Here is a 24,827-nt window from a genome sequence, read left to right as displayed (position 1 = left end):
AAATATTTGCACAATTATCTTTTGTAAGCTGATTTTAGGGTATTAAGTCATATGATAGCCATTTTCATATTTTAATAAATATACAATGCTACACGAACTAATTATAGCTATGTCCTAAAGCCATTACTCTATATATATATTTATTACATAAACATTTATATACAAACAATCGCATTCAATTCAAAAAACCAAATAAATGTTAATAACCATTGTAAGTATAAATATAAAAAATAGTTAATTAATTATAATGTATAAAGTTATAATTTTTTTTTAAATATATTTGCACTTCACTCGAAATGGTACTTTAAAAAAATAAAGGAAAACGTATTCCTTTATGATTAAACCCATTACTAATTACTAAATATCCGTAACAAATTAAGACTTTCCGTGTACTAACCGTATTATAATGAAATAACGAGAAAGGACATAAGAAAGTTCTATCCCAGTCTCTTATTGTATGGCGTACATTAAAGTAATCCCACTAAGATACCTATTATACGAGGTTAAAACAGTCGCTTCAAGGTATTTCGAAACTAAATGGCGTTTAATTTTACAAGATAACACAATTGTTTAACGAAATATTTTTCACATCGAAAAATTGTAGAGAAGATATTTTGAGCTTGCGCCGCTGCGGAAATAACGACGCACGGCCGTGACCCGAAAGCATTTCATACATTTTCTAACGAACTCGTCTCGTGAAACGGAACATGTTTACGTTTTTTTTTTATATCTGGATCACCCGGGCTGAATAAAGCACCCACTACCACTAGTTTTATCTAGTATAAGTTTTGATTTTAAAATCTACGAAGCATTTTCCCGGTATTCTTGTGCTTTAACGAAATTTATTTGTTTTTTTTTTTACATACGTTAAGTTCATTGAAATTTGCCTATTACTCACTCTGCTATATTATGTCAATAACTCTATTTATATCATGAGAATTAAAAAATATGTTTGATACATTGATACATTGATTTTTAATATTTCGAATAATTTGAAAGTATTTTTATATATTTTATTCCGTAGCTTTATCAAGAATGGGCTTGAACCTATACAATTGCTACTGTTTGCACATTCACGCCGGAGCAATATGCCTCGGTACTTAACAGTTCGACAGTTCGCTTATCGGGTACACAAGGTTTGACGATAAGGCGGTCTGCGCGCACGCAGTCGTCACTCGTCAGTGCCGTAATAGACGCCGGCGCACTAGCTCACGGTGATCACGGCTCCACAGTCCACTGACACGATATGTCCGCGATACGTTTGCAAATATAAACAATATTACTCGACTGCCGGTCCGTGTTTAGTAAACTTTTATGTTGTGACGAACACCGCATTAACTTTAATTTGTGCAGTTTGGTTTAAGTAAAACTCTGTAAGTTGACTGGTAAGTCAAATATTATCTACTAGTTCTAATCTCGTGTGAAAGTGTTACTTTAAGTTAAACAAGCAGATTAGAACAAATCTCATCGATAGTGAAAATAAAAAGTCGCTGATATCACGCGCTGACTATGATGTTTATTCGTTATGGCGATGCGGAAAGTAACTGCTAACTGCCTGTAATTGACAACAACTAGCCTAGCACCGAGAGTGTTGTGCGACAGCGCAACCAACCGTAACCGGCAACTTGGATCTATTTTCACTTACTATAGATACTTCTCATGTTTAAACTTTCTTAAGTTATTTTAATATAAATAAATAATTTCTATCTCACGTTTCAGCTGTCGCTACATAAAGTAGAGACAAGTTTCTCGATGAAATAGGTACATTAGTAACTTGTAAATTGATTGGATAAATATAAGTATGCAAGGCATAATAATTAGTTTTGATAACTTAGAGTTTAAAGTTTAAAATATTATTTAAACTAAATTTGTTTCACTTCCCGATTCAAGAATATCTATTGTGCTTATATTATAAAACTTTAAGCAAAACTTATCTTAACTACACTTTTAAAGTAAAAAAAAAATGTTTTCCTCTTTTATTTCAATAGTAGTTAGGCAAATAGCGATAACAAAGAAATAGATATTCATATTTTTTTATTTATTTGTGAAATAATACAATGTCAATTTTAGTTACGGCTATTACCTTGAGAATTCGTTAAGAAACATCTGTTTGATTTGACATTAAATAAACTGTAAATGTATACATTCTTATTTATATTTTATGATAATTTTTCGGAAATAGTATTTCGAATAACTAAGGCCTTATCGCACTAGCAAGTTTAACACTATTAACTAAAAACCGAACATACGCGCCAAACCTATATCTAACCTCCTATTTATATTGGAGTCTCTTTTTAGAATAAAGGAATACGGAAATGTTTGTAAAAGTGTAAAAAAAATTCAACTTCCATTTGTAACTCGAGACTTAAATTTATTTACCGCTTGAGGCTGCCGCTAAAGAAGTCTTGGTAATTTACAATATTACACAATAACTTTTAACAAAAACAACATATATAATAAACACATAAAAGTTTTCAATTCATGATTAGGAATTTACTTAAAAATATATATAATATACCATTGTAATATGTTCTGCGAATATAATAACATACAGATTTTATTGATAGAGTATGTAAGTTACTTCAAATTAAAATTTATACCAAAGTATCTGGAATCTGGTCTTCTAAGAATGGATTTTCTTATTCTTCATGATAATTTATCACACGGTTAAAATACAAAACGCGCATGTGTGGAATAGGCTGTGCTCAAACTTTATTAAAAGTATATTAATTATTAAAAAGTATTGTTAACATTGCTCCACAATGCTTTATAGAGATATTCAATTATAATTATTTTTAGTTTCCTATGAATAGCGCTCGCAGCTATTATGCATTTATATATAGTCAAGCACAACACACGACTTACAACACATTCGTAGATTAAATACGAAACCCTATTATTTGTATGATCTACCGAGTACTTGCTTGAATTTATGATGTCACTTATAATAAATTCATACTCGTATTAATGTATCCATTCTATTCAACAAAAGCATTTCTATCGAAAAAACTCTGTTACAAGTTATTCGATTATATTTGGATAAAAGCATAGAATCAGACTTACGTGAAAATTCAATGTTAAGTAGTATTTATTAGACCAAGAAAATATTGCTTATTTAAAAGAAGAAAATCTGTTATTCATAAGGATATCGGCGTTTTAAAAAGTAGTGTCATACAAAAATGATTATAATAACGTATTATGTAGAAAATTATATTATCTATAATTTACTGGTGGTAGGGCTTTGTGCAAGCTCGTCTGGGTAGGTACCACCCACTCATCAGATATTCTACCGCAAAACAGCAATACTTGATATTGTTGTGTTCCGGTTTGAAGGGTGAGTGAGCCAGTGTAATTACAGGCACAAGGGACATAAAATCTTAGTTCCCAAGGTTGGTGGCGCATTGGATATGTAAGCGATGGTTAACATTTCTTACAATGCCAATGTCTAAGAGCGTTGGTGACCACTTACCATCAGGTGGCCCATATGCTCGTCCGCCTTCCTATTCTATAAAAAAAAATATTTGAAAGACATATGTTTTAATTTAGTAATAATATAATAGAGAATTTAGTATATTTTTAGTGGTGATATAATTTACCATAAGATTAATACTTCAGAAACACCCAACAAATATACTATAGTATAAACAATCAGACAGAATAACTTAAACACACTGCTTAATAGTCAAATATTTAATAGACATGTTGTATTTATTTAATATTATTATAAATTATTTCGGTAACTTAAAATTAAAGTTAACATTTAAGAATGTATATATTTATTCTAATAAAATTTCTATATATTTTATTAAGGAATTATTATTGAAATTTATGAATTCTATTTAAAATGCATATATGTCACTATAAAAAGAAGTTATATTAAATATAATTTGAAAATATAATGTTAATGTTTTTTTTTAATATTGTAGTAATTTCGAATTTCTAACCATAACTATTTTTGGACTATTCATATTTATTTAATTTTTACAAATTGTAGTATATTTTCTATTTGTATTTATAAAAAAAAACCGTAAACACCACCGCCACATCTTTGCAATATTTAAAAAAAACACAAGACATATCGCCATCATGCATATGCAATCGCCATCTACACTTTTAGGAAAATGCTACTGAAATTTAAAAAAAAAATAATTATCAAAATTACACTTATTATTTTATTTATATGCGATAAAGAAAAAGCTAGCACATTAAATTGTACGCTGGATGTAATTGTAAGATAAATATATAATTATATCTTAAAATAAATATAAAGAAGTCAGCCAAGAACGTGGTCGAAAACCTACGTACTTTGTTAGTACATTTTGGCAGTCTATAGATAAGAATACACGGACAACGCTCGCAATAAACTCTATCTGCTACCTACACACGTTCAATATTAACTTTTATTATCTATGTATGAAATTAAATACTTAACATCGCAATAATATAAAGATACAAAAAAGCAAAGCGTTTTTTAAATATTTCTTGTACACTTTTCACAATCATCAAACAAAAAGTATCCGAAATTGTAACAGTTTCGTTCTTTATAACTTAAATAAAATTAAGATTGACGAGACTTTCGAAATGTTAATTTTGTAAATAAAAATATTCTATATATTTTTAATTGAATAGTGTATCACATATTATACCGATGTTAATAAAGCTTCCTCATTTTATTTTAACTATGATTTTTGGGAAGGTTAATTAGGCTACTGTTTATGACGAATATTAGAGTTAACAAAAACAACTAAACTATGATTTAAACTGAAGTGTGTTGTGTGTGTGTAAGCACTGTGTGTTCGATTTTTAAATTTAAATACTACGACTATTATAGATATTTTTTTCCAACATTTTTATATCGATGTAATAACCTACTTGTGCGAATTTGTTTTTGCGAGTTAAAACTATCTAAGAAATAGGTTAGTAGAGAAAAGTTTTCTTTCGAATCGTGTAAAATAGTTTTACAATCTTTATTGCTCGTTTTAAGATTTGTGTTCAGAATTTAAAAAAAAAAAGCAGTCAAAATCTTGAATACGTTTATTTGTATGTAAAGTCGTAAAATTTGTAAATAATTAATATTGACAAATCACCTATAAAGATAAATGTACCGTTTTATCTTGTCAAGTGCGAAATTTGATGACAATGAAACGTTACTAAATAAGACAAGTCGCTAACCATAACGGTTATACACATGACATATTGATCATTGGTTATCTAAAATAACTGTTATCTTTAGACAAACATTTATTGACATGAATGAACCCATTGAATTGCAATAAGTGGTACTCACCTATAAACCATAAGTACTGGTCGACTCGCCGGATATTGTCTGAACGCTTACTTCCTCGTACTTCGCTCAAGATTACTTGTACGAGATGTATTGGCATATGAATACTTAATTTGAGAATAACAGAAGGTTAATGGAAAGTCAAAAAATACCTATTATGCTTTAGAAATAGTACTAGTTATTTATTGCGATATTTTTACGATCGATAAGCTTAAAGTTCAATAATTTAAATTAATTTTACAAATAAGTTAATTTAAAGTTTACAATACATAAAAGTAGCGAACATTATAAAGAAGGAAAGGAATTCTTTCAGATTTATAATATTATAATAATAATTTATAGTTTCAGGAAGGACATAAGCTATACATTGTATTTAAATATTTCATATTTTTGGAGCTAAAGCCTATTTTGCCGACGTGGTCCCAGAAATAATTATAATCGGTCAGCTTTACAAGGAAACGATTTGACAAGAATAAGAGATGTAACGAAAACTTTGTTCACAAAGTTTGTAGACCTCTAAGATTCCTACCGACTTGTATAAGCACAAAAACTAATTGTACTCTATACATATAAGCGACACCGTTTTACCGTTGCCGTTTTAATGTTTAAAAATATTTAAGATAACCTTAGGTCGATTTATTTGACACTCAGTATTAATCCTTATCAAAATAAACACCATATTAATTTTTAGTGTCTCTTAACAAAAACTGCTGCAAATACATTTAGAAATTTAGACCTGTTTTAGATATATTATAAGACAATTAAAAGCATTAAAAAAAGGTATATATATATATTCCCACCTATTATTTTTTATTTATATTTTTAGCTTAAATTTAAAAATTAAAGTTCAATCCGGATTGATTTTTTTTCTTCATCATAATCTTGTCACCTACACACACAAGTATAGCTTTTTTGTACCATGACCGTTACACGATAACAACTTTCGTTTGCCGCTTGAACTAAATCCATCCTCTATAGGAAATTATATGACGAAACTAGAACAAAGATGCCTAATAAGCGCTAAATTTGGTCAATATTTATATTGTCGCTAAAATTGTTGTTCTTTTTAATAGACATATAAGTTGATAACATTATTACACAACAATAATTACAACACAACAATCGGAACAAAAAATGTTGAAATATAACGTTCGATATTATCGCTCGTTGAACAGATTACCGATTAGCAAACAAATTGTTTGTTAATTTAAATTTTACATAAGTGGAAGTTTAAAAATATATGTGACAGTGTAAAAAGTATGTTGTGACGGACGGAGGCTGAACCGAGACTCCGTTCCGAATTACTACTCGGATAAGAATTCCGTTTTTCATTCGATATACAAAACCCTAAAAAATACTAAAACAAAGAGTTTAAAGAATATCAAAATAAACCAGCATAGGCTCGGGCTATATAACAAAAGGCTTGTCTGTAATTAGCTTGTTTGTACTTTGCCTTAAGAATCAGTGTTTTTTTGCAAATGTTCACAGCGAATTCATGTGATAATTCGTTTATAAAATAGCTATCATTCATTCATTATTTCATAAATGCTCCCCACACACTTCCCGCTTAACATGCAGTAATTGAACAGACACTAACACGTTAACCCTAACTATATTTTATACCTACATACAAATTACCTACGCCACCACGCTACTCCAATACGGTGTGATGTATATATATGTACGCCATGGGCATAAAAGGCTATTTAATTCATTTATGTTATGTATATGAAGTATGACTTAATTTTTGCATGCGTTTTTGAATAAATATACATTAATTTATTTTATTCTGATAAATAGAAGGTATGGAAGTATCTAAGTTTAGCTTAGTCTGTAACTAGGTTTCCCTAATAGACAATAATTTAACAAATAAAAGAAATTCTGTATATATTACTTTTTTTTATTATAAAACATCAAGGTAGATGGGCCACTAATCCGATTGATATGGGACTTTCACAGTTTGATACTGGTATTTTATATTTTAAGGCGGCGTAGACCATATAGTATATAGTATGTGTATATTTTGTTATTTTTTTAGGATATAGCTTATTTGAAAACTTTTTACTTACGTAAAATTTATAGCTTTCTTATTTTTGTCTTATTTAAAATAAAGTAAAAGTAAACCAATGTAAGCACTAGTAAATTTCCTATTTCTGGGGAAAGCCTCCTATCTCCTTGAGGAAAGGGCTTGGAACTAATTCCACCACGCTGTTTCATTGGATAATAGCAGTCGATAGATCGATCTTCAATCAACTTGACAACAACAAAATTTATTCTTTTGATGTTTTTTGTATTATGTTACATAAAAGTAACAATAAAAATATTTCTTTATTATTTTTATTGAAATAGTACTAATTTAACTATTCTAAAACAAATGTTCTAAAATAATTAATTACAACGATAATTAATAACAATAAAAAATATGCACAAAATAGTTTACTTTAATTATCAAAATCGAAATAGATTGACACGCATTAATTCAAGTTTACAATCAAAAACAAACCGAAAATCAAAGACATCTAATTTAAAAATATTGTTGTGCAAATTCGTCAACTGACTATTTATTTTTTATTGAAACTTTTAAGCCTTGACAGAGACGTTGCCGTGCCTATGATGTATCATTCTTTGCACTGCCTGCATGTTTTTTTTCACAGGCGAAATTTCAGGATTTCTTTTATATTAAGTATTATTGACTTGAAATGCTGAATTTGTGACTATTTCGTATTTGAAATGGCTAGACTTAATAAACATGTATTTAAATTTCTACAATATATTCAGGAAAGTGTTTTACTGTTTCCTGCACATATTGTAGAAATTTATAAGAAAATACTCGACGAATTAAAAATTTCATACACAAAATTTACTACCACATTGTTTCTACTTTTATCAGAAATTCTACGTTTGAGCAGCCATGGCAATGAAAGAATGGCTGCAATGGTTACCGCCACCGCGGTCGCTACTTGCCTTGCTGATAGCTGTGGCTGGCTTCAGCGGCCGGCTCTTCGCTGCTCACGTCACACATTCACCAACACTGCTCGTCGATACTTGCCACTCATTATGCCGACTTGTCGGTCTTATCACTACCTTACTAGCCTACAAGGTATTTTAAATTATCTTATAACAACAGGTTACAAACTGTTTCAACATTAAATTGATTGAAATATTTAGTGAAACTCTTAAAGCTTACATCAAAGTAGGTTTTACAGGAGCCGCCCATTTTTAGGAGTAGGTACTAATCGCATGAAATCGATTAGTATGTAGTAATTACTGCTCATTATAAATTATATATTAAAATCCGTGACTTCGACTAATTATGGAATTTAAAAATTAGTAAATAAACTTGATATAATTACCTAAAAAATGTAAATAATTATGTAAATTATATTTTTCAATATATAGTATATTTTTGTGTCCAGTACGAACGTGCAGATGAAGGCACTGGACGCGAGGGTCGACTACGGAACACGTTTGGATGGGCCCGTATTGAAGTAGTGGGCCGTTTATCCGTACACGTATTATTCGCATCGTTTGCACTAGCACTCGTTGTAAATGCACTGCAGCTCGGCGTGCACTCCTCTCACGTGCAACCGCCTCGCTACCCGAGAGTGATAGTCAGCAGTGCTGTCATTGGTCTTCTGTTTAATGCCATCAACTATATGCTACTCGCTGGTAAGCACATATTTACACCCACATAAAAGTAACAAATTCAAATGTTTGACACATATTAGGTTCACACGCATGCCGATAAGCAAGAATAACATTGGGCATTCCTAAACTAGGCTGTGTAATACAAAGCAAGCACACAAACGTAATGAGAGCGAATGTGTAGATGTGGATTTGTAGCTTAATTATATTATATAAAATTAGTTATCTCCAAAATGTACATAGCAAGACAAGTATAGCAACAGCCCATACAAATATGTATTCCGTGGAAAATCAGTGGCGACGTTTATATTTAATTATCAATAAATAAACGCATTCTTATCATAATTTGAGAGTACTTAGTACTGACGTATCCTACAGGAAATAAATGTTAGATAATAATTATAAATAGAAAATAATAATAAATAATAAACAGGTAAATAAATGCTTTTATTTTTTATGAATATTACACTTTCTTAATAAAAAATATACTGCAACTTAGAAGCTAATTAATATTATAAGTATATGATAATAATATTTCATTTATATCACATAACAAAATTATTTTCATAAAATGTAAATAACAATCAATATTTTAATTATTGTGTTTATATCATTATCAAATGTTTTACTTATTTCGTTTTGATTATTCTTACAACACTATCGTAACCACTGTTATAACAACAACCACGAAACCACGATCGTTTCAACCACACTGTAAAAATATTATTGTAGTAACAAAGCGCAATTTAGTTCTCAGTATAGTTATTTTATGTTTTTTTGCAAAAACGTTATTGTATTTGGAAATCTCAGGTCGAGAACTAAGCTACAGTCGACGGTTAAGTATGACAGAGGGCGGCGAAGTTATATTAAAGACTGGATCTGCAGAGCCTGTGCTCGCACATGCGCCAACTGATATAGCTAGTAAGTTTATATATATTATCAATGTAATAATAATAGCCATGGTAGTAATAATATTAATAATGTTCAAATTGGTCAATCTATCCTATGGGCTTTTTTTGTTTCGCTGGAAAAACGCGTTTACGTGTTTCCCCCACTTGAAGTGGGGTGGTATGTGGGACTCGCCGGCGCCTAGCATGCGCCGGAATACCCACTAAAAAACCAGCGGTACCTACACCGCCTTTTCGAGGGGCGTCACGGGATCGCTTGCGCATACTACCGTGACGCCCCGACAGTTGGCCCACCTCTGCAGGCCCCCAAATCCTAGGGGGTTCTCAGGGTACATAGACCCCCTAACCCCAGCAACACTTACGGCGGGAGGAGAAGATGCGCATAGCGCCGACGCCTTCTCCTCGGTCTTATTCGGCGAAGCGAGTCAGCGGAGGCCCTCTCCTCACGCTCCCGCTCCGCTGCCTCCTTCTGCGACATGACATTTTCGCAGAAGGAGACAGTCTCCAACCAGCACCTCTCGCTACTAAGCATGGCGTTTATCACACTCGGCAGCGAGAGGTCTTCACCGACTAAGGCCGCCAGGGACAAATCTATCTATCCTATGGCCTGGCCAACTAATCTAGAGATATTTATATATATATATAGAGCACAAGTACGACCGCGTACTCATGTAAACTTTTCATTCATTAATATCGTATTATCGTGGGAGCTAATTACGATATGCCCTGCTACAGTTTAAAGTAAGCAAAAAGGCGAAAACTTAAACGCAGTAACGAACATTTTTCTTTACCTACTAGTTTTATTGATATGGTTTGTGGGTCAGAATCAAAGCACAAATGTATATACATGCATACATAATCATAAATAATATACATACATAATCACTAAAATACATAAAAGTGTGATCAATACAAAATTGAAATACGGCTTTAACTAAATAACTCGCAAGAACATATAGGGTCCATGGAATTCTGATTTCTCTTTCGACACGCAGGTAGCCTGTTTGTGATGGGAGCTGGCTTGACTCTGGAGTGGGAACCCATTGCAGCTAAGCTAGCCGACCCCGCTCTCTCTGCCAGCGCCGCCATCATTCTTGTAATATTCAACTATCCCTTCAGTAAGTTATCTCTAAAAATTCTAATTTTCAAATTTGGAATAAAATATTTTGTAATTGATTATTCTTTTTATTTTTTATATATATTTTTGTTATGCACTATAATATATAGTGTAGTGTCAATATATTATAATTAACTCATGCAACCTTAACTCATTATATATTCATTGTTCACCTCATGAATGCTGTCAAGAAGACTCATCATCTGATTAAATTTATGCATACCTTAACATGTCTGGCCGTTATGGTAGTTCGTATTACGAGGATAGGTCAATGACATGGGTACAAGTATTTGTGGAAGCAAATTATATCTTTATTAAATTTTATAATACATAATTATATATACATTCATTTGTGTGTAAAAACTTTTTGTGTGATATTATTTCATCGCATACATTTAATTCGAAAATGAAGTGAGCAAGGTATATTTTAAGTCAACGGTATATTTTATTATGTACTTCATTTTATTAATAACAACAATGACCTTTTGAAGTTCAATGTTATAAAATATAGCTTAATGGTAAAGTTATCATTGTTTAATTATATTTTAATATTTGTATTTTATGATATATTTTATTTACTTATGATATAGAGTTTACATTGTAAATATTGTTCAATAGTGCGAGCTGCGGGACTTGTGTTGTTACAAACGGTGCCCGAAGGTCTAGGCGCGTGTGAGCTGCGCGCAGCCGCATTGCGCGTCCCCGGAGTGCTCGCCATACACGAGCTGCACGTGTGGCAACTGCACAGAGACCGACTGGTCGCTACAGCACACATATCGTATGATTCACAAGAGGTAACGCTACTATTGTTTATATATTTGTATATATTTTTGTATATTAACATACTTTTTAATATCGTTGAATTTAAACGTCGCTTGAGAATATCGTGTATACCATTGGACAAGGTGATATTGGGAGGATGTATGATCATTTTATATCATATGACTTAAATCCTATAAGTTATAAATATTTATAGATTTTCAAAGTTAGTAGTTTAATTGTATATAAATCTAGAATTTAAGCAAAAGCTGTATCGTCTATTTAGATGTAAGATAGGCAGAACTTAATCATACTATTCCACTGCCAGTTTCCACATAATATAGTAAATATTATACATCGCCATACATGAAATCGAATAGCGATTCTATTTAAAAAACTCATTTGTAAATCATAATCCGGATTTCAACCCACGACTTTCACTTAGATCCACATATTGTATTTGTAGTTGCCTTAATTTATACTTACATTACCGTATCTAAAGTTAAGGTTAAAGCAAAAGCAATTTTCCAATATACTAATAAATTAATGTATTCTTTTTAAATCCCTCGTAATAGTAGTATTTATTACCTACTTTACTTAGTACTGTTGGTAATAAAAATCTATATTATGTTATAAATAAATAATGTTTAAATTTAACATTTCTAGGCATATTTCCGCAGTTCGAGTGTCGTGTGCGATATCTTCAAGCGACATGGAATTGGTCTAGTTACTCTTCAACCAGAATTTACTCTTTCATCTATCTCTGGTAAGCTATTTTTTTATTGTTGTAAACAACAATTTCGCAGCTACAATGGTATCTTGGATTTCGAAATTTTCATATTACTTATTAATTTAATAAATAATCTAATTTATTTTTTTATATATAAAACACACTTGTACCTCATTTAATGCTTGCTTAATGATTAAAAGATCAGATAAATTGACATATTTTGAATAAAAATCAAAATCATGGAGACTAAGGAACAAGAAATTGTCTATTTTATTTCAAATCTCTAAATCGAGATTGAAATATATCGAAAGATAATTCTAATAGATGTTTGTCAATGTCTAAACGTAGTAATCTGCTACAAATTCGTTCTTATTTTAAATTTTACAAAATTTCAATTTAAAACTAGAACGAAAAAAAAAAATTCAATTTAATTCCATTTTAAAACTAGAACGAATTCCATTACTAAACTTGAATCCATAACAGGTACAGACGAAGAAAAGAAGATGTTAATAGATTTTGCGAATGTGGCTTGTTCCTGCCCCTGCGCTAAAGAGTGCACTGCACCTCGATGTTGCCAAGCTGCTCAGATACCCTCCATAACTCGTATTTGAATATCACTTTTATGAAATCGGCAGATGTATTATCGAACTCATTTACAATAACAATACTCTTCATAAAAATTGAAGCCCGAGTCTGAATGTCCGTTGCAAGTTACACAAATCATACATAATTCGATAAATTAATAATATTCCTAGCATCGGAATCAAAACATTTTGAAAACGATAGCAATCGTGTATTTGTTTGATAATCAACCAAATGCAAATTATTATTTAGACATATCATTACATAATGGTAACAGGGTAAAGTTTGTGCTCATATTTAAAAAAATTGTAGTATTGAATATGAGGCTTTTAGATATAAAATTAAAAACTGTTAACTGATGTACATGAATTGGACATTGATAATCGCTTAATTTTGCTAATTCATACGCGTAATGAGTTATTTGTAAATATGATATAAAATAGTTGATAAGATATACCACAAATACAGAAACTAGTACAACCAAAGAACGTTCGGAAATCATAACAAATGTTTTTTTATATATACGTAGCAGTTATTCATTTAATTATATCGAAGTGAAAGTCGGCAAGACGTGATAGAAGGTCTGGTATTGTACGTATATTTTTACTATTTTTGTACGAAACAAAATGTCATTGTTGTGATTGAGATTATAGTCTATTAATAAAATATTTTTAGAAAGAAATATATTCAATAATAGTTATTTTGTGGATTTATATTACGTTGAGCTTGTTACATTATTCCCACCAGTAATTAAAACCTCATAGACAACTTGCCAATTTAATTAATTATTTATTAGTTAAGGATTAGTGTTTGTAAAAAGATATACTATAAATTAGTTTCTAAGAAATCTTACAAAATTATTATTAAAAGTGATTTTAACTGCCTTACTAAATGTAGTAGTATTATGTAATCAATAAATCAATTTCTTTTTCTGCATACAAATAATAAGCTATTTATACGTCAATTGACAACTAAAAGAGGTACTTTAATAAAACAAAGAAACATCATTTCACGATATATTAACGATACAATCAAACAAACAGTGCCCTATTCTTAATTTATGTATTTCACTAATTACTTATGAAATATCCATATAAGAGAAAACAACAATAAATAGTTATGGCCTTACTAATAAAGATTGTTTATCCAGTGCTTAAATAAACATGATTTCTCTCTTTCTCTCATCATTCATTTGATATTCGAACGAAGAAGACACAGAATTGTTTAACTAGTCACCCCTAAACAACAATTATAGGTGAAGCCTTAGTGTCTACCTAAGATTTCAATTCATACAAACATTTTGACTATATCTATTTATATGATAAAATTAGTGTGAAAACTTCGTTTTCTAATATCGATTTTTTTTTAATTTATCCGAATACTAGGTAATCGATTTAAATAATTGTGATGTTCCTAGACAGTATTATATTATGATGATGGATAGCACGTTGATAATGTTATTTAGTTAATAAACGCATTACTCGTACTGACAATAATTAAGATAAGTTGTATACAAAGTTTTGTTGACTATTGATTGTAAAATGAATATTATATTCGAACAATAAAGTGTGTTTTTTGATTTAACTAGTTCTATGTTACGCCTTAATATTAATAAGTTAATACTCAAATATATTCGAGATTTTTTTAATGAAATATAAATTTATATCAACAATACAGCATGAGCCTCTTATACTTACATCTTAATATTAAATTTTATTTACGAAAAACATTAGGATTTAAATCCTAGTACCTAAGTCAATAAATTAACAATTTAAAATAGTTTAAATTTAAAAAGAACAATAATAATACTTCTTTTAATTTCGTTAAATCACACAACTCTATTTTTACAATGCCTTTTACCGCTAATCATTAAATATTATACATTACTATTAATTTTTATTATTGAATAGGTAGACTGACGGACAAAATGGCCACCTGATGGTAAGTGGTTACCACCGCCCTTAGACATTGGCATTGTAAGAAATATTAACCGTCCACCCATTACATCGCCAATACGCCACCAAGCTTGGGAACTAAGATGTCTCGTGCTTGTAGTTACAATGGCTCACTCACCCTTCAAACCGGAGCACAACACTACTAGGTACTGCTATTTTGCAGTAAAATATCTAGTGTACCATTAATTATCACATATTATATCAATATTACATATTTCTAAAAGTCCGCCAGACCGACATACATATTTCTGAGTAGAAATGAACTATTTATCGTCATGCTCATCAACGTGGAAAATGTCGGAAGAGTTAGTATACACTAGGACAAGTCTTTTGCAGTGCAAGGGTTTACAAACGCGACTTTTCACCAATTTATGACAAGACTTACCTGATCCGGAAGCGGGTCGCTGAAAGAAAAGTCAAATCATTATTAATTGCGCTCATTATTATTTTTAATGCACCTGATTAAATTGAAAGAAACTTTTTAACCTGCATTTAAATTACAACTAATTAATAAATTAAGAGATTGCTTAAAACAATAAGGTCGCCTTTATATTCTCTAATTAATTTATTTGTATTTAACTATTTTATTATGTTCAACCGCCTTTTTTTCTTTTCTTCACTTATCTTTGGACTGGAATGTTGATAGGGATATTTTACTTTCGTTACATTTAAAACGATTAATTTAAAAACATATAATGTCCTCCAGACCGATTTTGGCCACGACGGCCAATCTCAAGAGAGATTAGCCAACTACGTAAGAGATATTATAGTGCACAAGTGTGTGCGCAAACACAGGTGCACTCTCTATTCCCTAACTCTCATAATCCGATGGGACGTCAATCCGACAAGATCGGAAAGAGTTCAGGCGCAGGACCAACGGCTTTACGTGCTTTTCGCGGCACGGGAGTGTACAGACTACTCCAAACTTCCAGACTCCGGGCTGCTACTGAGAATTTTCTGACAGAAAAACCCAATAACTTTTTATTGGCCCGATCTGGTAATTGTACGCAGGAGCCCGGGTCTGCGGCCTTATATCAAGCCACTAGACCAACGAGGCAGAAAAACATATATAATAATATTGATTGTCTCACCAGAATGTGACGGTAGTTCAATTTGACGGAGAACTCGCAATCGCCAAAACACTCGCTCCAACCGAGCCATGGACCCATCTCGCAGCTGACGTCTTACACGTCACCCACAATATTAAGATTCGTTTACATTGACTATTGTATTAGTATTAAATACTTCAAAAAACAGAGTTTTTGTTTTTTGTTATCCGTTTTGTTTATGCTTTGTTCTTTGTAATAATAAAATTCGAATTTCGATATGCAAATGTCGTTATTGTGTGCATTGTGTGCTTAGGTTACAATCGAAAAGGTCGGCGTATTATGTTATAATATTATCATATTATTTATTACATAAGCTATAATATAAAATCAAATCAAATCAACAAATCATGTAAATAATAGATTATATGAAATGCAGTCATGAGAACTACCTTTTGACGGTTGTTTTGATTTCTATTCGCTAATGTAGTTGAGTCACACTTTTTTGAACTCCGTCGGTTTCATGAACATTATTACCATTAACATGACAATGTTCGTCTACAAGTTCTGTGTTGACTTTTTCTTACAAAATATTGTAGATATACTGGCTACTTCAATAACAAACAACTACTTAAATATTTTACAAGTTATATAATAATCATAACATTTTTGTAATCAAAAAAGGTCTTTATTTTTAATATTATTATGTACTTGCGAATAATATAATTAATAATTTAAATTTTATTAAAATGAAGCTCACCAGCGGGAGAATCATTCTGCATCACTTCATTGTCTTCAGTTGACGGAGTAGCTTTCACTCTCTTCGTAATCGCTTCCAAAAGTAATGATGTTACTATTATCAAATTAAATTACCTTTATTTCATTTAACTTGAAAAAAACTACTTTTACTAACTTTAAATAAATGTATTACCTGTAGTTTCGTTTTGGTTTATACAAGCCCGTTGACAATTCTCTCTGGTTTTAAAATTATTAGCGTTTCCTCCACATCCCGTATAACCAAATGGTTCGCAGACACCACGAGATGCTTCATAGAACCAGCGCTCTTCGTAGCCCCGACAAGGACCCACTGACACCGGCAACTTGCACAAATCTACAGTTTTGTTTATTTTAATCATAATTAATTAAATATTATTTTGAGACTATAAATTCTATTATGACTGAAATATCTTTTATTAAGTACCGAAAAAAAATTCCATTGAAGAATTTTGCAATAAAGTCAAGACTACATCAAGACGAAGACTCTACTATCATTAAACCATCGTTTAACCAAAAAGGATGGGCAACTTTCTCTTCGGCAACGTTAAAGTAAGCTGAATCGAAAAAATATAATTTAAATTAAATCTCTATAACCCAACTTGCAAAACCATATATTTTTTACAACATTTCATCGTTACATTCCGCTTCGACAAAACAAAATAAAAACATGGCACATACAAAATAATAAAAAATTTAAAACTGTTGCGATGACTGCCGGAAAGATTTACGATTAGATTGAAAGGGCTGCCCGTGACCTCCCGGCACCCATTGAACCGGCATCACGGGACGTCCGACAGAAGTAAAATATTTAAATTGATAGTTATTGAAATAATTTATAAGTAACGAAAATCAATAAATAAATAAATAAAAATGGAATAAAGTTAATAAAAACTAGTGGTAGAGCTTTGTGCAAGCTCGTCTGGGTAGGTACCACCCACTCATCAGATATTCTACTGCAAAACAGCAGTACTTGTTATTGTTGTGTTCCGGTTTGTAGGATGGGCGAGCCAGTGTAATTACAGGCACAAGGGACATAAAATCTTAGTTCCCAAGGTTGGTGGCGCATTGGCTATGTAAGCGATGGTTGACATTTCTTACAATGCCAATGTCTAAGGGCGTTTGGTGACCACTTACCATCAGGTGGCCAATATGCTCGCCCGCCTTCCTATTCTATAAAAAAAAAAATTGCGTTAATAAAATAAATATATATTTCTTATTATTGTAATAATATATGGCAACGAAGTATACACATCAAGGGAGTAGAGATGTAGATTACTCAAAACTAAATTATTAAGAGGACGAAAAAGAGAAAAATGTAGTGAGAACTAATAAACAAAACATTTAATTATCTACGAACCTATTTATATTAACAAACACTAATATGTACTAACTTACTTGATAGCATATTATGCGGAACTATAAGAGATACTCGTACAAACTTGAAAGTTGCTGAATAATTCGACACAAATTGGGTTACAAGAATGTCAAAAGTAAGTACTTCCATCCTTCAAATTTTATATGTATATCTGTTAGAGCTATACTCGCATTGTCTTCCGAGCAGATATAAATATAGACGTACCGCATTATAATAAGTCTGTACCCAAGATACTACCTCCAAGGACCATCCACCGTGCATAGTCATTGCGCTGGTTTCTGATTCGTTGCCAATGATGTGATACGACAAGAACAGCTAACCTGACCCCTAACAATTAGTGGTTACGTACGAATGACACCACACATTTATAACTAACGATTATAATGTCTCTCTTATCTTTTGATTTTATTACAAATGAATTAAAGTAAATTAAATTGCTAATTTTCAAATTTTAATTTGTTCTCATTTACTTCTAAGATGTCAAAACAGATACTCCCAGCGGACCTTCAAAAACTCCTTTGCTTCGGTACAATATATATTCGGTATAATTTTTATCCTTGAGTACCTCCTAGTAGTCTATTTCCTGTAAAATTAAAAAAAAGATATAAAACAACCTTCTGAGATAGTCTCATTCTCGCAGGTAGTGTCGTCGCCATCGCAGAGCGCTTCTTGCTGTGTCATTGTGAACTGGCAGCGATCTAAGTGTTCCTGCACTAGTGCTTCTACTTTTGGATCATCACTTGTTATATTCTCAAACGGGAGCTCCTATTATAATGAAAAAATAAACATCAAACATTCGTATTATATCGAAATATAAATTACTTCTAAATGGCAATGCACCGTTAACTATTTGACAGTATGAAATTTTTATACACGTTGTCAGGGGGTAAAGGAAAGGACATAAGGTACTGAACGGCACAAACGCAGATGAAAAGGCGCGCGCGGAACTAATAACTCCTAAGACAAAACCCGTAAAAAAATATATTGTTTTATGATTTAAAAATTGCCTTGTATATGTTTACTAATAATAATAATAATTTTTAATTGGTATTAAAAAAACTTTCTTACAATGCTCTGCAATTCGGCAAATCGTACGTTCCAATCTTGTAATAGCTTTTTAGTTAGCTGTTTTTGCACCCGCGAGTCACGAGATACATAGAGACGTGTGCGTATTCTACGTCCGCGCCCGCAACGCGCCGAACACGGTGACCATCCACCCCATGACGTTATGGGACAATCAGATCGCGGATTATCCTGAAAATAAAAATGCTTTAAAACCATTTATTCTTGAAAACATATAAGGCTCTAATCATAATTCTATTTATTGTGATCTTATTGTTACTAAATTAAAGACAACGTGCTTTTAAATAGAGGATAAATTAATATTTAATGAAGTATCCGAAAATTCTCGAAAAACTGATTGATGATCTGTACCAAAAATAGCGCGGGTCATGTAGGCCTGAACAGCAGTTCATCCGATCGTCATGACAATTAAGACGTCTGCCAGATTTTTCTAGTCTAATTTAGTTTGTAGTTATTTTATTTTTATTATTATTAATAAACAATCTATTTAAATACTCACTACGAAAAACCAATCGTAGTTTGTAGCATTAGCTAAAGCTCCAGTAGGTCTGTAACAAAAAAAAAATAAACATGTTGATAAGTATACAAAGCAGAACGGGTTATAAAAATATGATATTTTAATATAATATTTTTAGTACATAATTATTCGCTTTATCTTAACATGAATGCACTAACTTGTAACAAGGTCCAGCCTCGCACGGCATGGCCTGGCTCATGGCAGCACGAGCGCGGAAGCCAACATGGCAGTGCTTGTGCGCACGCGGTACCAGGTAGTGCCTGGTACGTGCGCGCACGCCACAGCCCACGCACGGAGACCACTCTGACCACGCCGACATTGCACACGGACCTGTCGTTTCCGCTGCTTCTGGCTCGTAATCTGACTTGACTCTGTTTGTGGCAAATAATAACTGAATATATTATATGATCGAAACGAATAGTTATACCGTAGATACTGAATTCCATAACCAGGTACTTTGAATTTCACTAAAATTCAACTCAATTAAGTCTCAAAGATTAAGAAACGGACATCTTATGTGAATTTTTTTTTTCAATAAGAGAAACTTGCTGAAACTTGATTATTAATTTTCTGTGTCTAATAGAAAATATGTTACCTGCAATGCAACCTCGGTCCGTGACAAGTGCGATAGTCTGTGAGGGAAGTACGACATGCGTCAACCCTGGCACGCGCAGGATACATGTAGTGTCGCTGGCGAGCCGCTCGTCCTGACCCACAAGTTACACTGCAGGGCCCCCACATGCCCCACGAGTGAGTGGCGCATGAACCACCTGGGCCACTCACTACGCCATCGGTAGATGGCAAGTCACCGGATTCTAATATAAACATATCAGAGGTTAAATATTTTTACCCATTGAACGAACAAATCATTAACTCATAAAAGGTAAGAGCCCATTGATGTAACTTTTGTTTTTGCTATACTTATCGTATATATTATAAATATGTAAAATAAACTGCATAAATACCTGCAACTTCACAGCTTTTTTCGTAAAGCCGTAACCTGGTCAGTCTGAGTCGAGCGAATGGTCGCATCTCGCCAGTAGTACTGAAGAAAGGAGATCGTGGGTCACGGGGCCAATCTGGTCGAATAGCTCTAACTGGAGTGGGTGGGATTGTTGGACTACGACGAGACTATTAATAAATAATAATACTTATTTTATTTCATAAAAAAACGGATACTTAAGAAAAACACACATGCAGCAGTGCAAAGGATTTTCGTTAAAAGACGTTGATATATAAACAACATCCATATATTGTTTCTATCCATATAGAGAAACAAAAACATACAAAGTAAAGAACGGGACCATATTTATATAACAAATTTTATGAAAAGAATAAACCACACATGCACCGCCCACAGTGGACATTCACTTTAAATTAGAGGGTCTTTAACCAAAAAACTTGCAGGTGTTAAAACTTTACCGACTACAATATGTGGCGGGATTAGATATTTAATGGAAATTACCGTGTAATTAATTCCATTGTCAGTTCCAGCGTCGTATGGGTAGAGTGGTAGTGTAGCGGATCGTCTCCAAGTGCAGTTAGGATTACACAGTTCTAATGCAGAAATGCCTACAATCCAGTCAGGAGACGGTGCCAATTTCGCAGCCAAGGATATAAGATGATGCTTAGCGTCCACTCTAAACACAGCGAAAGTTGTAGGAATGCCACCACTTGCAACTTGTTGCCATGAAATACCGCGAGCCTTAATTATCGTACGAATGTGATCACTCTAAAACAACGTTATAAAGTCAATATTCAAATTGTCTTCAATAATCTAATAAATCTTAATAAAGAATTATTTCTCACTTCTGCCTTAAGTTCCTTTTCAAGTGCGATAGTAGTACCATCGTCAGCTAAGCGTCGCACACCAGTACTAGCAACTCTACCTTCCTGCCACACTCTATACTGTGCCGTATGAGATGCACCAATGACATCACCGAAATGTGCACGCGCGCTCTCTGGTGGAAACTCACGTGGATGAGTGTTACGACTCCAGAGACCTTCAAACGTAACCTTAAAACAATATAAAAATGTCGATGATCAATCATTTGAATAAAAAGCGACAGTAAAAAAACTTTAATAGTCATACTTACTTCATATTTAGCCTCATCACACGCACAACAAGGCTCAAGGATTGGTGGCTGACGGCCGAGACTAGCAGATCCAGTTGGGGCTGGACAAATCTTTCGTGCTAATATGGAAGTCTTCGTTCGTTCTGCATGAGAAGCACGAGCACACAATCGTACGCAAGACTCGGCTACGATAGATGGTGCGCTCCATATAACCTATTCGTTAAATAAATAACAATTTCATTTTCGTATACATCGAAGATACTCCAACTAATTTTAAGGCACGATAAAAATAAATAAGTCAAATGGCCCACTTTCCAGTAAAACCTTTCATTTTTAAATAAAAAATATCTAAAATTGATTTAAAATTATCTAAAAGAATAAGAAAATATTTAAAAAACATTTTCTTTTTAGCTAATGACACCATAAAAGGCACGTAAAAGTACGCAGGCGCTATTGCCTTTCAGCTTGACTGGGCTTGAACTAGTAACCTTCGGTTAAGGTTTGCGTGTTCTAACCACTGGGCCATGTCGGCTAAAATTAAATACCAAAACTGCCTTTGTTGAAAAACTAAAATTTCTATCTTTGCTTACTTGAACTTCGGTTTTTGGATGTGCCGTTGCGTTGTCAACCGCTGGGCTACATTCTTCAAAAGATTTAGTCTGCGCGTCAAAAGCTTGAAAGGCCCCAAACGCCAAACTATTTACGCTAGTACCGTTGGTACCGTTTGTACTATCATTTTGCGAATCATCCACAACTTCGGCCCATATCATAAAGCCTACGAAAGGCGTTGGGCCTTGTCCACTATCTACGCCTTGTAGGGACACTAAATAAATTGATATTAATAATTGATATAGTACATTCATACAAGACTACATTAAATAATTGTTTACAGCTAGCAGCAAGTTAGAACAGTATTTATTTTTACTTTTCTCTCAAACCACAAATTAATATAATTTTTAAATATAATATTTTATAAATTACTTTTTCGCTTTACTAAAAATTGCATAAGAACAATTATGATCGTACCTGTATAAAGTTCTCCTGGTAGGAACAAATCTGGATCGCCAGCAACGCCTAACTTGTATAGTGAATCAGCAGGCTGCGAGTGGGGGGGCGCTCGTTCGCACGTCTTGAATGTAGTATTTGTAGCAAATGTCTCTCTCATCAAACATATTACGAATAGCAGAAGCATCTTGAATCTAATGAACAAGTCAAAAGCCGAAAGCCGGAACCGGCTTAATGAAAGTTTGTGCGGTGGTTCGCTTATTTTGAAAGAAGAAACCTGAAAAAATTGGTGTTAACCATGTTTCAGATGATTCCTGAATGTTCCCGATAATAAAATCCTATCGATAGTCTATTAAATAAAAAATATATATAAATTTGGCAGTTTCTATTGTGTCTTCAAATATAAAGAAAATGGTACAGCATTCAGTGGACTTCTCTAAACTTGTAGCACAAGTTATTGTTGCGTAGTTTATTATTATATATTGTTTTGTCAATATTATTATTACAATGAATTCTCGTATGATGTTTGTAATTTGTTGCTGTAAGCTTAAGTTATTTCCTTACAACATTAATATCAAATGTTTCAAATTATAATAGTCATATTTTCACTAACAAATTCTTTAAATCTAATCTACTAATTTAAAAATCAAATTAAATAAAAATGAAATTTTAATATATTTATAGTTGTTTCATAAAAGTTAGCTCTCGCGTTTAATAAAATTAGGGCATCTGAGTTTAGTTACTATCTTTACTTTTAGTGAAAATGTAATAAAATTTTTTATTATTATTTGTTACATCATAAAAGGTAAAAACGAATAAACAAAAAACGTAGATAATAAAAATTTAAATTGTCGATTTCCTAATCTCTTACTACGAAACTAACATAAATATTATAACTGTGTAACTCATCTGTCTGATAGAAATGAAAGAGACATTGAGAGGATATCTCAAAGAGACCACAGGTCCCTATAACAACCTATAACACGCACGGAGTCGTGGAGTGGTCGCTGGTCCATAATAAATATTTCAAGATTACATATTTAATAAAACGGATTAAATACCACTTTACCAATAATTTCTAATAAATAAATAAAGATAAATAAATAAATAAAGAATAAGCTACAAACCTTCAAATCAAAAGGAGAACACGCTTTAGCCCAACTGTGGGACGATCACAGGCTAGTTACTTTACTTGTACTAAACATACTTCATTTATTTTTTTAAATACAACTTTTTTGACGCAAATTGAATTGTGAATAGATATTCTTTTAACATGTAGAGTCAACCTAATTATATGTGAAAAAATAATACAGAACCAAAAATCAAATAAATTATCTAAAAAATAATTTATTTCCTTCAACAAATATAGCAAGACCCGTTATACCGTTATAAATCCATCTTGACACGGCTGTATACCATATTGAAATTTAATAAGTATGTAATCCTACTCGACAAACAAAGGGCCGAAACGCTAGCCTAAACAAAGAAAGGTCACTAACCTACTTATTATATAGTTCACATTTTTTTTTACATAATATAATTCATTAATTGATATTTAGTAGAATTACTATTGTATTGAGTTTTATTGGAGTTATTTTAAATAAATCATCGCGATTTATTGCTTTTCAAGAAACACGCTCGTAAAGCCGCCCGCCCTTCGCAAGTTGCGGGGCTGAACTGTGAAATGCGAATGTATGAACGAATCTTGAATGCTAAGGGTTGAATTAACGCGTTCATTTAATATGTAACTTTATTGAATACTCGGCGCAATAGGTATGTTAAATAGAATAAATATTAAAAAAAGAATTAATATTATAGAAACTGTATTTTGAAAAACAATTTTCTGATTTGAAGTTAATGTGTTTTAATTAGATTGGCTGCATGAATAAGGCGATTACAACTTTGTTCGTTTAAAGAAATAAATATTTTTTATTATTTTTTCTATATAATTACTGATAATTTAAGATTT

General features: G+C 32.1%; 2 protein-coding genes across 5 annotated transcripts; one reads left to right on the top strand and one right to left on the bottom strand.

Annotated features, from left to right (window-relative positions):
- The first annotated feature begins 462 nt into the window (after positions 1–462).
- On the top strand, positions 463–14,700 carry LOC126768235 (zinc transporter 1). 3 transcript variants are annotated; one of them, XM_050486207.1, is made up of 9 exons: positions 473–522; positions 1,025–1,373; positions 8,175–8,384; positions 8,701–8,953; positions 9,740–9,850; positions 10,833–10,955; positions 11,573–11,748; positions 12,380–12,479; positions 12,927–14,700. In XM_050486207.1, the coding sequence occupies exons 3-9, from the start codon at positions 8,196–8,198 to the stop codon at positions 13,052–13,054; spliced, it is 1,080 nt and encodes a 359-aa protein (XP_050342164.1). In that variant the 5' UTR covers positions 473–522; positions 1,025–1,373; positions 8,175–8,195; the 3' UTR covers positions 13,055–14,700. The 3 variants fall into 3 exon arrangements, with proteins under 3 accessions (XP_050342165.1, XP_050342164.1, XP_050342163.1); XM_050486206.1 differs by having other exon boundaries at positions 474–522; positions 1,025–1,385; XM_050486208.1 differs by lacking the exon at positions 1,025–1,373 and having other exon boundaries at positions 463–522.
- Positions 14,701–14,892: 192 nt separating this feature from the next.
- Positions 14,893–23,069, bottom strand: LOC126781778 (spondin-1-like). Of its 2 annotated transcripts, XM_050506805.1 has the most exons (15): positions 22,880–23,069; positions 22,444–22,676; positions 21,875–22,066; positions 21,588–21,794; positions 21,244–21,510; positions 20,744–20,909; positions 20,374–20,593; positions 19,937–20,149; positions 19,761–19,809; positions 19,247–19,432; positions 18,793–18,943; positions 16,958–17,137; positions 16,787–16,879; positions 16,072–16,163; positions 14,893–15,384 (listed from the first exon to the last, which is right to left on the bottom strand). In XM_050506805.1, exons 1-15 carry the CDS (start codon positions 23,043–23,045, stop codon positions 15,244–15,246), a joined length of 2,556 nt encoding a protein of 851 aa, XP_050362762.1. In that variant the 5' UTR covers positions 23,046–23,069; the 3' UTR covers positions 14,893–15,243. The 2 variants fall into 2 exon arrangements, with proteins under 2 accessions (XP_050362762.1, XP_050362763.1); XM_050506806.1 differs by lacking the exons at positions 14,893–15,384; positions 16,072–16,163 and having other exon boundaries at positions 16,796–16,858; positions 16,940–17,137.
- Positions 23,070–24,827: the final 1,758 nt, after the last annotated feature.

The sequence above is a fragment of the Nymphalis io genome, chromosome 4, assembly GCF_905147045.1.
Source record: "Nymphalis io chromosome 4, ilAglIoxx1.1, whole genome shotgun sequence".
NCBI lineage: Eukaryota > Metazoa > Arthropoda > Insecta > Lepidoptera > Nymphalidae > Nymphalis > Nymphalis io.
Note: the sequence above shows the minus strand (reverse complement) of the source record. Positions and strands in the feature narration are given on the sequence as shown.